Source organism: Centroberyx gerrardi, chromosome 12, assembly GCF_048128805.1.
Source record: "Centroberyx gerrardi isolate f3 chromosome 12, fCenGer3.hap1.cur.20231027, whole genome shotgun sequence".
NCBI lineage: Eukaryota > Metazoa > Chordata > Actinopteri > Beryciformes > Berycidae > Centroberyx > Centroberyx gerrardi.
Genome location: NC_136008.1, coordinates 4,300,572 through 4,315,321, shown reverse-complemented (window position 1 = coordinate 4,315,321; position 14,750 = coordinate 4,300,572). Strand labels below are relative to the sequence as shown.

Sequence of the window (14,750 nt, the reverse complement as noted above, 5' to 3'; positions counted from 1 at the left end):
CTTTTATTCTTGTCAGGATGTAAAAAAAGCCTCTGAAACAGCATTTAAAGCATGAGATAGTAAAACTCTCCATTGCGTATTTAAATTATTTTAGTGTTAGCAGCTCACCTATTCAATAGTAAGGGAAGCTCTCTGAAATACATTAGGGCTTTAAATGAATGAATTACTTTGCAAAAAAAAACATAAGTGAACAATTAGCAAAAAGCTACCGTTCCATTGCAGGTTTTACAGGCTCTTTTTAAGCAGCTGGGGTCAGAGAGGAGCCTCCATCATATTGATCAGTCGTGACTGGCCGATATCCAGTATTTAATAAAAGGCCAGTATCAGTCTGGTATATCTGCCAACTGATATATCGGTCTAGTTCTCGTCCTGAGTGTCTCGGAGCACAAGTGTTGGGTTGTGAGTCAGCGCTGCCAGCCAGTATAAGAGCTGTTTGCGTGAATTGCAGGGATGAGACAAAGATTGCACGGCTCTGGGACTGTCGTCAACTTGGCCACTCAGAGGAGAGGCTGCGGCGAGGGCGAGTCGACACTCTGGAAACTGTCTGATGGTGGACAGTGACAAGCTGCAGCTGCTGCAGGTTGGACACTGTTTTGAACTGCATTGCATTTTTCACTGATTGTATTTAATTTTTCTGGATTGTCTAAGCTCCCTTTTTCAAGTACATACAATGCCTCTGCATGATGTGAAATATAACTGAGCTCTGATTGAATGGAATTTAGTTTATGTTTTGGGCTTTGTTTTTGTGTTTATGTCTCACAGCTTCCATGCAGATGTGGGCAATTTTAGGTGCAATGTTAAAAACTAGGATTGATTTTGTAGGTTGGTCACCTTTGTTGCTCTTGGCGTGTCTCATTGGTGGTGGTTGGATAGGCAATACATTACTTACACTACATACTTTCCCAGCACCTATTTATTCAAGTGGCAAGTGGCAAACCTGAAATGGAATAGTGTACAATTGTCATATTTTAGCCAATGTTGTCAATAATAACAACATTCTTGTCCCTTTGGAAATGTCTATTTTGATTTGCTATTTTGATGTTTATGATCCACAGCGGTTCACCGTTTGATTTGGTTTTGAACACCTGTGAGACATTTTCCTACTTGAGATTCAAAAGCATCAACTCATTTCGGCGTTGTAAAATTTGATATTTTCTAAAAAATGACTTGTGACCTTTAGAATTTTCAATTTTGATCATTCAAAGTTATTTTAAAAAAAAAAAACCTGTTGTATAATTGAAGTGTTTCATTTCAAAACACTATATATCCATGTTGAAAAAATGTTGCTACATGAAATTTATCAGTCAGTATTTCAAAAACGGAAGAATCCTAACTTCAGATGAGTCCTAACTTCAGTAGTAACCCATACCATGATTTACTTTAATGTCTCTCATTATTCTAAGAGTAGGTGTCATTTTTTTAAATGCTGGATATCTCATTTTGTAACAAAGTTCTTCAATTTCAAAAATATATGTCTGTCAGTGAAAAAGTATGGATTCTTTTCTTCATTCCTGGAAAACTTCTTCCTTTTTGGAAATATTTTGTTTTTATCAATAGAATGCTTCTATGTATTTAATTGAACTTAAGAGTTGGTTCTGTACATGAAGAGGTCATTCCTAAAATGCTATATATGTATTTTGGGGAAAAAACAAACAAACCAAAAAAAACAAAAACTCATTACCTGAAGTGCATCATTTAATATAGAGGATCCAGTTAGTAAAACTATTATTTTGTTAACAAATGACTTAAATTGCCTACTATCCTTCAAAAAGTACCAGTATTTGTCTTCATTTTGTGATGCTAATTATTTTGTAAGAGTAGATTTCACTATTTTCGAATGCTGGATATCCCATTTTGGTAGGAAAACTGTTCATATTGACAAAATGCACATCAGCCTTGCCCTATCGCTGGCACTGACTCCAGTTGGCTGGCCTAAAACCAGATGCCTGGCCCAAGGGGCAAAACTGTCATCCCACTGGGGCCTCATCTGCACTTAGCATAGGTCTGGACACACTAATGAGTTTTTTTAGGGCAGATCATACGTGGGCACTTCTATGGGCGTAAGCACTGTTTCATTACAATACTTTTCCAGTCTTTAATGTAGATGGGAGGATAAAACCTGCGTAAAAAGTGTGCGAGGAAATGTATTCTTTGATAATCAGTTAAGTAGGGATTTTGTTGTCTGCAGTACAGAGATGTAGGCCGGTCTTATCAGCTGGGACATCTGCTTCGCACAGTACCCTGCTTACACTCTGCTGTTCAAAATGTGCACTTTTTGTTCTGTTCTCTGTCATATCCACTCCTAAAATCCCTGACATGTAAGGGTCAAGCAATGTTTTTGGATGTTATCCCAAAAGGTTGTGAACTTCAGCTTTGCCCTAAAGGCCATCAGTTCTTTGTTCATTTTGTTAAGACTTTTTCTTCTCTCTCTCTCTGTTCTCTCCAGGCAATTCTTAAGGACATGTTAATAACAGAACCACATCTCTGCAGAGGACGTAACTCAAGTCTGATTCCAACTTGACTACGACTGGTTATGAAAATCTGCACCCCCAGATTGAAACGGTAAGTCTCGACACAAGTTTGAACTCGATGTTAATATAAAAAACTAATACAAAATCATGTAGAAATACAAACATGTCTGGCTTGGGATTTAATGTTGTTTGTCCTGTATTTTGAAAAAACAACAAAACCATTGTATAAACGTTCTATAATTGACATTTCTGCATGGATTGTCAAAAACATTAGAACTTATGTCTGTGTCTCTTCTCAGGCAGGGGGTAAGATGTTTGTGGAGACTGTCGTCCGATGGGGGGCATGGAGCATCCTGCTTCAGTTTGGACTGGGTGTGTCTGCAGGAGGCTGTCCTCCACGATGTGTGTGTCGACCAGACCCAGCAGAAGTGATCTGCTCTGGCAAACATCTGACCTCAGTGCCAGAAGGCTTTTCCAGTGATGCCAGGCGTTTGGACTTATCCCGCAATAAGCTTAAGACTCTGGGGCGCCGCCAGTTCTCTGGCCTCCTGCAGCTTCAAGAGTTGGACCTCAGTGATAATATAATCTCCATGATTGAGGTGGAGGCTTTCCAGGGCCTGCAGAACCTCAGGACTCTTCGTATTAAGAATAACCGACTCAAGATCATCCCAGTTGGGGTGTTTTCAGGCCTACCCAGCCTGCGCTTTCTAGATCTCAGTGAGAATGAGATTCTGGTCTTTCTGGACTATACCTTCAGAGAAATGGGGAACCTGCAGACGCTGGAGGCAGGAGAGAATGACTTGGTGTTCATCTCCCAGCGGGCTTTCATCGGTCTGCAGAACCTGCAGGAACTCAACTTGGACCGCAGCAATCTGACCTCCATTCCCACTGAGGCACTGTCGCAGCTCCAGAGCCTGACACATCTACGCATGCTACGCCTCACTATTTCTGCACTGCCCAACAATGCTTTCCGCCGGCTCCACCGTCTGCGCAGCCTCCTGATCTCATACTGGCCAGCGTTGGACACACTGGCTAGCAACAGCCTGATTGGTCTTAACCTGACCTCGCTAGTCATCAGCAGCTGCAACCTCAGTGTAGTTCCTTACTCAGCGCTTCGTCACCTGGTTTATCTGCGCTTCCTGGACCTGTCCTACAACCCCATCACGGTCATTCAAGGTAATCTGCTAGGGGACCTGCTGAGGCTCCAGGAGTTACACCTAGCTGGAGGGAATCTGCTACGAATAGAGCCAGGGGCCTTCAGGGGACTGGCCTACTTCCGCATGCTCAATGTGACTTCCAATCAGCTAACCACATTGGAGGAGAGCGCCTTCCACTCCGTGGGGAACCTTCAGGTCTTGAGGTTGGATGGGAATCCTCTGGCATGTGACTGCCGACTTCTCTGGGTGGTCCGCCGGCGATTACGCTTGAACTTTGATGGACGTCAGCCCACTTGTTTGTCTCCGGATACGGTACGACAGCGTGAGTTCAGGGACTTCTCAGAGAAGGAGCTCCCAAGACTGTTTACCTGTCGCCCCGCCCGTATCATGGACCGCAGGCCACAGGAGGCGAGAGTAGAGGAGGGGACCACAGTCCTCTTCTCCTGTAAGGCTGAGGGTGACCCAGTTCCTTCTATCACCTGGATCTCATCCCATAAGTCCTTGCTTTCTTCAACAGGGCGAATCAGGGTTTTGTCCAACGGTACTCTAGAAGTGCGTTTCGCCCAGGTTCAGGACAGTGGCACGTATCAGTGCTTGGCAGGCAACGCAGCTGGCAACGACAGCCTGACTGTCAGTCTGCATGTGAAGGGGTTCGCTCGTAACCGCACCATGCCCTTTTTCACAGAGGAGGGCTGGGTAGAGTCTTCAAACCCCCAAGCTGCCAACTCCTCGGCTCAAATGGCCAAGCCATACCCATTTGATGCAAAGACATTGATCATCGCCACCACCATGGGCTTCCTGTCCTTCCTCAGCTCAGTGGCCATCTGTTTTGTTTTCATGTTTTTCTGGAGCCAGAGCAAAGGCCAGATCAAGCACACAGCAACTATTGACTTTGTTCCTCGCACCTCCATGGGGGGAGGAGGAGGGGAAGGAGGGGACAGTGGCAGGTTCACCATGAAACTTATCTAAAGCCGACGACGAGTTGAAGGGGGTCATCTTATTGACTGTGACTTCCCCTGCACTATGGAAGCCCCAATGGGACATTCAAGGCCACAGACCTCTATTACAAGGCTAGGTGACTACAGAGGGCAAATCAAAGCCAATTTGTTGGGCTAGAGCTTGTCCTCTTCTAATTTTAGAGCTGAAACTTAGATGTCAGTGCTCATTTGGCTATGTCAACTAACTAGTGAATATCTCATGATCCTGAAATAGAAAGACATTAACAGATTGTGGGCGGGGCTGTCGCATGTTTGCTGTGCATTTGTCTTCATCAACTATTTTGAATTAGCAAATACCGCAGGTCTAATCTTTTGATTTAACATATAATTAGAAAATAGTGGTTAATTTTCATATATTTTGGGAGTGACACACATGAAGACAGTTTGAGTTTGATACATTATCAAAGGTTCCTACATTATCAAACATATCAGGTGCTTGGTTAATCATCCATATTGTACAAGTGTGCTCAGCTTTAAGTCTTGACTTGCCAATACAGGCCAACTGAACGTTTGCCCTTTTGACCCTAGGGTCGCTATTTCTGCTTACCCACAGAGGATCACTTCAAAGACTGTCAATTCAGCATTGGTAGTAAGACTTTAGAGGCTCTAACATCTGAACATGTGACTATAGCTGATAGCTTTTGATACTTGCAATAAATGTATAGAATAGACTACTGTAGCCAAATAGTTTATGATATTCATTTGAAGCTAACTTCACGGTTCAATTTTGGACAAGCCTTTTTGGACCTTTGCAGTGTTTCAGGTATGCTGCTTTGAAGATATTCTTTCTGTTATGGGTACTGCTCAGTATTATTGATCATATAGCAGTGTAAAGGGACTGATGGCATACTGTATACTACAATGTACATAGGAATGTATCCAATCCCATTTCATACTCAAAGCAATTTTGTCAGGTCCAAATTGGATCACTTTCCCCTCTGTTTTAATATAGGATTTTATCATGTAATTAGATAACTCCTTGTTCCATCCAGAAAATGCTATGATTTTTTTTTTTTTTTTTTTTTTTTTTTACATTCAAGTAGCTGCTTTTTTTTTTTTTTTTTTTACCCACCAATACATGGAACACAATAAACTAAAAAATATGTGCCTGAGTAACATTCTCACCATTGAGAGAGAGAATGGACACCTAATCATCGTCATCTTGTAAATATCAAATACAGGTCAAGGACGTTTCTGTCCACTGGTTTTATTCTATCGCTTTATCTAGTTCTGGGGATTAGTGTCACTCAAATATGCCACTCTTGTTCTGTATAAACTTCACTGTGTAGATGCAGCACGCACAAAACAATACTTTGTTATGCCAGGAAAGAGGATGTAAATTATGTACACATACAACACTGTCAGTTTTTGTTTGTTCTTTTGCTATCTTGTTTATAAGATACAATGTTTTTGCATTTTACATTATTAAATGGCTATATTTAAACCTGCCTTGTGTGTATGGATTGCCTTGAATTGTTTCATGTAATATCTTTTGGCATCAGACAAAAAAACTGATCCAATCATCTTAAGCCAATCTCTCAGTGGATCTTCTCTATTTGCAATGAATCTATGGCTATTGTTAGGGAACTGGCAAGAGAAGGACATCTTTTCTTGCATAACTAAAGCACTTAATCTCAGCGCTTTGAGTCTGTTGTGAGGACTCATTCAATTTGAGTAGAAAAGTGGCTTTGTTGCCCCTTTGCAAGATGACAGATACATTTTGGCAGTTAGCCACGTATATGTACTGCATGTTTTTCTTTATTTTCTGATTGGACACAAAGGATTATGTGTGCTGAGAGACAAGTGTAGTGGTTGAGATCCTTTCCCCTGGAACAACATTTACCCCTGCTGGTTTAAGACTGAATCTCACCAGAAATTTATCAGCGTTTACTGTCTCCCCTTCTCCATATCTTTCTAAGGTAAGTGAACTGCTCAGTCTCCATTAAAAGACAGAATAATGTGCTTGAGAGTGATAAGCCAGGAGTTAACCGATGAATCCACTGCCATTCCCTCAGTACAGTTTAGAGGCTTGCGTTGCTCTGAGTGGATTCGATGGACAGCAAATCATTTTGCCCGTCTCATGCAGTTGCCCAGAATAACCCAGAAAAAAAAAAACTGACAATCACGTGTATGAGCAGAGATTTAAACCCTTTTGGATTACCTCTGCATGTCTCAATCTGTTATATAGGTCTGTCTGGCGGGTGCTATCCTCAGGCCCAGCTTGGCCTGTCATATTATCTATTTTAATACAACTATTTGCTCCCATTGGACAGAAAGCCAAGGGGCAGATTAAAGTGGTGTTTATAAGCCACTCCTCCCAATGACTGGCAAGCACACACCACTCAGAACATTATGGTCTCCTCACATCTGCTGTTAGGTTAGATTTAGGCTCCTATTCTGCTTTGAAGGTAAAGGGATCAGGTCTTTACAATACAGGATACATTTCACATTTACATTTTAGCTGTTGTGTTTAGCTGACACACTTATCCAGAGTGACAGTGGAATAAGCTTAAGTTCCTAGATCACCAAAATTACAAGCAGGGCAAATCTCAGGGGCATGTTGCCCTGACAAAATTCCTGTGACAATAGAATCAGCATAAGAGTGAAGTGCTAGGAAAATAAATGGAATAAGAGCTAAGAAACAGGGCTGTAGTACTCAAGTCCAATCTGCTAAGACACTTTTTTGACATCTTGAACTTGTCTTGGTCTCATATCTATTTTGACTTGGACTTGTCTTGGTCGTGGATGTTGATTTGACTTTTTCCTGCCAGCTAAAAAATAAAAAAGGGGATTATTATTGATGCGTAGTTTATTTTTCTCCAGCACTACAAACAATTTGAGGGATTTCAACATGTGTAATGTTCCTCAAATGTTCCTCAAATGTGCATTGAATAGTTGGATGTTGGAGGGTTTAGTACAGAGCTCCTGCAGGTAAATCTGGATCTCTGCTCATCCTTAAGAAACACCTTAATCGTTATTTTTGCATTTGAAAAGAAATGTACATGTTTTTTTTACTATTTCTTCAATAGGTCTTGAATAGGACTCAGTTTGCTCTGGTCTCGGTCTTGACAAGGAGAGAGATATATTTTTTTGCAAGCAATTAAAATGAGTAGAAGGAAGGGGATCTGATTCAGCGAGGAGAAGGTAAGGAGAGGTACTTCCTGAAAAGACAAAATAAGAGGTTTCAGCCTGAATGACTGAAAATGGGGAGCAACTCTGAATATGAATCACACGTTCAGAAAATCCCAAATCCAAACTCTGGAGAACGTTCACGGCCCCTTCAAACTCCAAATTCAACATTTGAGTCTCTCAAATACTTAAACAATAAAGCCCTTTTTAGTATCACTCAGTTTAAGGTTTTTATCTCTCCTACACAAATGAGCAATTAATATCTTGTTTCTGTGTTTTTAACCTTGCATTTTATTTATCACATTGCCTCTACATTTCATCACTGTGCACTAAACTAAACTAAACTAAAAATAAGTGTACATATTAAAATAGCCATACACATGCATATCCGTTGAGGATAACACATGGAAGTATTCCATACACTTATTTCCAATGTCATCCTGAGGTCCGCAGCTTTATATTGGTATTCACCAGCAAGTGGTGCTAAAACCCCATAATTTGAGGGTCTCTCTGTGTTATTCATTATAGTTAGCAAGCATATTCTAATTTGCATTAATTATCATTAAGTGTTTTGTAACCATATCTCAGGCAATAATAATCGTTTTGTGCTGCTTTAACTTGATTGGGTTGGGAAAAAAATATGGAAATTCAGTGATGATCCACCGAATCTGATTCAGGATTTACTCCGCATCTCTTTCTGTATGCATACACACACACACACACACACACACGTGCACACACACACGTGCACACTCGCCCACCCGCTCGCTACCTCACTCACTTCCCCCATGATTTTAATTTCAATCTATTTTATTTCCCTTGTCAATTTATGAATGTTATTGTTGTTCTACCTTTTTCCATCATGTTGCATTATGTTTTCATTTAGATTCTGACATCCAATCCAGATGATGTGTTACAAGCCTCGTCTTTCTTATGTCACCTGCACAAATTGCATCTCTTCTTTCTTTGTTTTTTGTCATTGCATTTTGTCAGTTTTTTTATCACTTCATTTGTTTGTTTTATCACTGTGCAACTAAACAAAACTAAAATAAGCTAAACTTCTACAAGGTGCCAAATAGCAGCCACAGGTTGGCCTAAAGGTAGAGAGGCTGACCAAGAACTAGAAGGTTGCCGGTTCAGTTCCTGCTACCAGCAGGATGAGGCCTTTTCCAGCTGTATAGCATGCAGTGTGTGTGTAGGAGGGATATGTGAAAAGACAAATGACCAGTTAAGTCATATTCTTCTTCGAAAGGCATCTCAAACCATGAGCCATGGAGGGCCGAGAGTCTGCAGGTTTTCATTCCAACCAAACAACAATTCACTAATGAACACACCTGCAGCCAGAGAGGAGGAGCTGATCAGTGAAATGAGCTGCTGTAGTGTTTGGTGGGAAATGTAGCTGTTGTTTTAATTGCCAGACTCTTGAGGAATAAATCAGCATATTAAGAATACTTAGAAAAACATATGAGGTGATATATTCCCTTGTTTCCCTGTTCACCTAGGTCGAACACAGGCGAGTCCTTGGTGAAACCCATAAAAAACCCACAGTAAACCCATATAGCACTCTTTGACCCAGTTGTAACCTGAATGCAACCCACACAGGCTTAAATTATTACAGGCCATGTGGGCCCAAGGCAGATTGCCCAGTGTCTTCACCCAGTCAGAACCCATCAGGACCCATTTGGTCAAACACCAGTGGATTCTCTGTGGAACAAACAGACAAACCAGCTGAGGCCTCATCAGGCCTTCTGTGAGCCAAACGGACCTCACATGGAAGCAGATTGGAGTTTTAGTTCTGCAAACATTTCTGTGAGGCAGAGATAATCCTTCAGGTTGAGTTTTCCTGAACGCTAACTGGCAGACTTGAACGGTAAAGAATAAACTCTAGTCAAATATATATGATATAAATAAAAGGTATAAATGGCAATGAATTATATTTATCTCTACTGGACCTGTACCACTCCAGGACCAGGAAGAGAGCAGGAAAGATCATCGCTGATCCTTCCCATCCCGGTCACCACCTCTTCCAAAGACTTCCATCCGGCAAAAGGTTCCGGTCTATCAAGACCAAAACCTCACGCCACCTGAACAGTTTCTTGCCCATGGCAGTGGGGCTCACAAACAAACTGCCTCTCACTGACTCTCTGCCTCTCACTGACCCAAACGACATTGCACACATACACAAACACTCACACACACACGCACGCACCTCACCATACAATTAACATGTGCAATACATATTTTGTATATATGTTGTTAATATTTTGATATTTCTTGTATTTTGCTATATTTATGTACCTTATGCACCAACCACACCAAGTCACTTTCCTTGTATGTGCAAACATACTTGGCATAATAAAATAATTCTGATTCTGATTCTAACTGACAAAAAATGTGAATTGGTCATACCAAGTTTTCTAGGTTAGCTAGTTAGCCTAGCTCCAAGTTCAAACCAGCCATACTAGCCTATTCATAGCATTCTGTTCCATCAGCACACGGCCATCTTGGTAGGAAAACAACAGGTAATTGTAATAACAGGTTATTATAATCAAATGACAGCCACAGCCAATGAGCTGTGTGTATGGTAAAACACCATATTGGTAGGAAATGCTATGAATTGCTATAGTTAGCTAGCTGCTGACCTTCCAATATCACATAAAGATAATTCATTGCCATTTATACCTTTTATTTATATCATATATATTTGACTAGAGTTTATTCTTTACCGTTCAAGTCTGCCAGTTAGCGTTCCTTTGGCTCCGCCCACTGAGGCTCAACTCAACCTGAAGGATTATCTCTGCCTCACAGAAATGTTTGCAGAACTAAAACTCCAATCTGCTTCCATGTGAGGTCCGTTTGGCTCACAGAAGGCCTGATGAGGCCTCAGCTGGTTTGTCTGTTTGTTCCACAGAGAATCCACTGGTGTTTGACCAAATGGGTCCTGATGGGTTCTGACTGGGTGAAGACACTGGGCAATCTGCCTTGGGCCCACATGACCTGTAATAATTTAAGCCTGTGTGGGTTGCATTCAGGTTACAACTGGGTCAAAGAGTGCTATATGGGTTTACTGTGGGTTTTTTATGGGTTTCACCAAGGACTCACCTGTGTTCGACCTAGGTGAACAGGGAAACAAGGGAATATATCACCTCATACGTTTTTCTAAGTATTCTTAATATGCTGATTTATTCCTCAAGAGTCTGGCAATTAAAACAACAGCTACATTTCCCCAAATTTCTCACAGAAACCCACATGACTGTACAATGTTGGATTCCTAACATAATATACAGGGCAATCCCATTAACATGGGAGCATCCCTTTAGTCGTTTGCATTGATAAGCATTTGTCATTTGCCATATTGATGCATCTTTTCAAATTTAAGTCAATTAACTCCACAGATGCAAGCACAGCAGAGCTAAAATGCTGATTCATCCTTATTCCACTCAGGGGACTATTGACAGATATTGATTAGTACAGTAGAAGCGGTTGCTGAGGCAATATCATTATTGGTTGTTGGTGTAATGACTTAAGTGCAAACACTGATGAACAAAATGGCTCTCTGCTTGTGTCTTCAGAGAAAAGGCTTATAGGCTATAGAGATTTTGATGTGAAATTAGAAGAACTCATGAATTTGTATATGCAAACGCCTTGTGTCATGGTCTTAATTGGGTCTGTTTTCAACAGCATTAGAAATATTACATTTGTGAAATATTTTCTGAAAACTGGAACCTGGACGATATTAAAATTGGCGTCGCAAAAAGCCTAATTATTTCATCCTATCACTGGAGAAACGGATGGAAAGTCACGCGCTGTCATTTTAAGGCTGTCAAATGAGAAAATCTGTGAAAATCTTCCTTCTCTATCAGCAACAGGTATGACGCGTAATCCTGCATGACTGTTTCCAAAAGTCTCCGTTTTCAGGCAATTTTGCAAACCCACTTTTCTTTTTTGCGCCCTTGGTACACTCCCCCCGTTTCCTTTTGTTTCCGAGGTGGAGCCTGATACCCCGACTTCTCCAAACTGGACTGTCGGCACAGCAGACAGACAAGACAGGACTGGGACCAGTAGTCAGCTGCACAGATCTGGGACGCAATACGTTACGGAGATCGGAGAGAAACCATAGAGGCGGCTGCAGGAAGGAGGATTTTGGAGAGCGTTTCTTTTGGCTGAATAATTTTACAAAGCTGCCACAGACGGAAAATCCCCAATGATGAATTATTTCATCCTGCTGCCGCTTTTTGCCACGGTTTTCGCCGGGAAGTCACCTCGCCTGAAATTTGTTGTGCACGGTAGGCAGTCCTATATTTTCTGGATATTGTCTGGTTTTAACACAAAGTCATTCAGCCAAGTATTTTGCACCATGGACCTTGTTTTATTAGTCGTTGTATGGTAATGAATGAATGGATGGATGGATTGGATGGATGGATGGATGGATGAAGGGATGGATGAATGAATGAATAAACAGAGTGAGAGTTTAATCATGAGGTGATGCAGCCAATAATTGTCATTCAGTTATTATTATAAACAGTCCAGATTTACTGCCGTCTTTGTCTCAAACAGCCACGACCAGGCTAACATTGAGAAAGCTGCCGCAAACTGCACGAATAAAGCCATATTGGCGGTGTTACCTCTGGATTGATCTGTTAAAACACCTCCCTCCCCCTGCTGACCAAGTAGTAAATTACGCCCCCCACCCCCACCCCCCTTCAGGCCCTGCACACATGTCCACTGTCTCTGACACGACGAGAATTTGGAGGAAAACTCATCTGCTTTCCCCTTTATCCCCTTTAATACAAGACTTACATCCAGCTTGAGTATTGGAGATTTTCTGAGCCTGTTTCATGTTTTAATTCGTCTCCAGGTTATGGAAACAGCTACTCAGTATTTCTCCTAGAGGCATTTTGATCTGTGTGGATTTGTGCATGCTGTGGCTGCTCTGTTAGGTTTTTTGATAACTTGTGCGTTTGGTTTATCTCTGTGCATTATAGTGCGTATGTCGCTGGTTTGTCGTCATTGAAACGCAACATCGCCGATTGTTTACCAATTAGGGCACCTCGGCTCTAATTGGTAATTGTCCCCTATATATATATCAGCTGCTCCTCGCCTCCAGGCGCGCCGACAGAATATTAACTGAATATACAGTATTTGAGTCGCACAAACCCGGCTCCCCTGGACCTCTGAAGGAACATGGCGTCTGTGAAACACTAAACACTGTGACACTGTACCCTTCAAACAGCCGCCTGCCGCCGCTGAAATGCATCATTATGGTGAAAAATGTCTCTTTGGAGGTCGACACACTGTAGCGCCCTGCCTGCAGAGCTGCAATGCAGGTGCAGGATGTGGCAGGCTGCTGCTGCTGCTGCTGCAGAGGAGTCAGGCTCTATAGGAGAGAGGCAGAGAGAGGCATGCGTTACCTCCATCCAGCCGCCATACATACATACATACATACATACACACATACAGAGAGAGAGAGAGAGAGAGAGAATGGAAAATTCCACCAGAGCCGAGCCGACTGCCGGTTATTTATTCCACTCACGCCTTTTACACCTCGCACAGTCCTCTAATGTATTCAAGATCAATAGAGACAGGGGCTGCGTGTCAAGTTAAGATGCACTGTATCCCTCCTGGCAGATGAGCAATACAAAGCGGACAAGACGGCCCGGACGTGCTCGTCATATCAATCAACTTATTGTTATGCAATCGCCCGCAGACAGACGTCGACACCAGGTCCAGATGGAATCTGGCGGCGAAAACAAGCGGAGGAGAATCGATCAAAAGGCGCAGTTTGAGCCCCAAGCGCAACCTTGGAGAGGATCTGGCGCTGTGTGTGTGTGTGTGTGTGTTTGTGTGTTTCTATACTTGTGAGGCCCAGATGTCCCCACAAGGATAGAACAATGAGGAAAATCGTCCAAAGTGATCAGATTTTGTCGCCCCTCGCTTCATTAAGAGGTTTAGAGTTAAAGTTAGGGTTAGGTTATGGGTTAGAGAATGGATCTAGTCAATGAAGGTCCTCACAAGTGTAGCAATACCATCGTGTGTGTGTGTGTGTCTGTGTGTGTGAGAGAGAGAGAGAGATAGAGAGAGAGAATATAATTGGTGAAAATGTATTGTCTGTTACAAATTTACCCTCCTTTCCTTTTCCCTTGCTATTTATTTATTCTTTTCCAAACAGTTCTTCTCTTTACAATATTGCTATCAATTAAACAATTGAACTGCACTAGTAACATACTGAACTGTTTTTGATGATACTGCTGTTGACATGATTGTTAATAATCGTTAGATTATTGTTTATTCCTTATTAATTATTAGTTAATGTTGCAATCTTACCTCATTTGAAATGCTGTACTGCTTTGGCAACATAGATTTTTTTTCCTGTCATGCCAATAAAGCATATTTGAATTTGAGAGAGAGAGAGAGAGAAGGAGAGGGAGAGAGGGAGGGAGCGGATGGGATTCATTTTCTGAAATGTTGGTTAATTGACGATTAATTTCTTGTTACATGCTTTGGCAATATTGTTTGTTTTTAAACGGTCATGCCAATAAAGCACATTGAATTGAATTGAATTGAATTGAGAGAGAAAGAAAGAGAAAGACAAAGAGAGAGACAGAGAAAGACAGAGAGACAGAGGTGAAAGAAAGAGAAAAGGAGAAAAAGAAAGAGATCAAGAAAGAGAAAGACAGAGAGACACAGAAGGAGAAAGAGCGAGATGAGAGAGAGAGAAAACGAGAAAAAGAAAGAGATCGAGAGAGAGAAAGAGAAAGACAGAAGGAGAAACAGAGACAGGAAGAGGGACAGGGAGAAATAAAAAGAAAGAGATGAGAGAGGGCGATGGAGAGAAAGAAAGAGAGAGAGAGAGAGAAGCTGATTTGACACCTACTGTTACATCCCAAATATCAGAACATTTTTCCAAAGTTCATCTGTAGTTTCAGCTGACCTTCTCTCTCAGGCCGCGACCCGAACACATCGAGACCAAAAAGCTCTGTTCAACCTCTGAGTCT

The 14,750-nt window shown here is 41.7% G+C and overlaps 2 protein-coding genes across 2 annotated transcripts in view; both read left to right on the top strand.

Moving 5' to 3' along the window:
- Window positions 1-2,782: 2,782 nt before the first annotated feature.
- lingo4b (leucine rich repeat and Ig domain containing 4b) lies at window positions 2,783-4,653 on the top strand. The gene has a single exon (XM_071910126.2). The coding sequence runs from the start codon at window positions 2,783-2,785 to the stop codon at window positions 4,595-4,597; it is 1,815 nt and encodes a 604-aa protein (XP_071766227.2). The 3' UTR covers window positions 4,598-4,653.
- A 7,309-nt stretch (window positions 4,654-11,962) lies between these two features.
- LOC139920184 (semaphorin-7A) overlaps window positions 11,963-14,750 on the top strand; it is a 35,618-nt gene continuing 32,830 nt past the window's right edge. Inside the window, exon 1 of the mRNA XM_071910127.2 lies at window positions 11,963-12,041. Within this exon, the coding sequence (XP_071766228.1) occupies window positions 11,963-12,041 (79 nt within the window). The remainder of the gene's footprint in view (window positions 12,042-14,750) is intronic.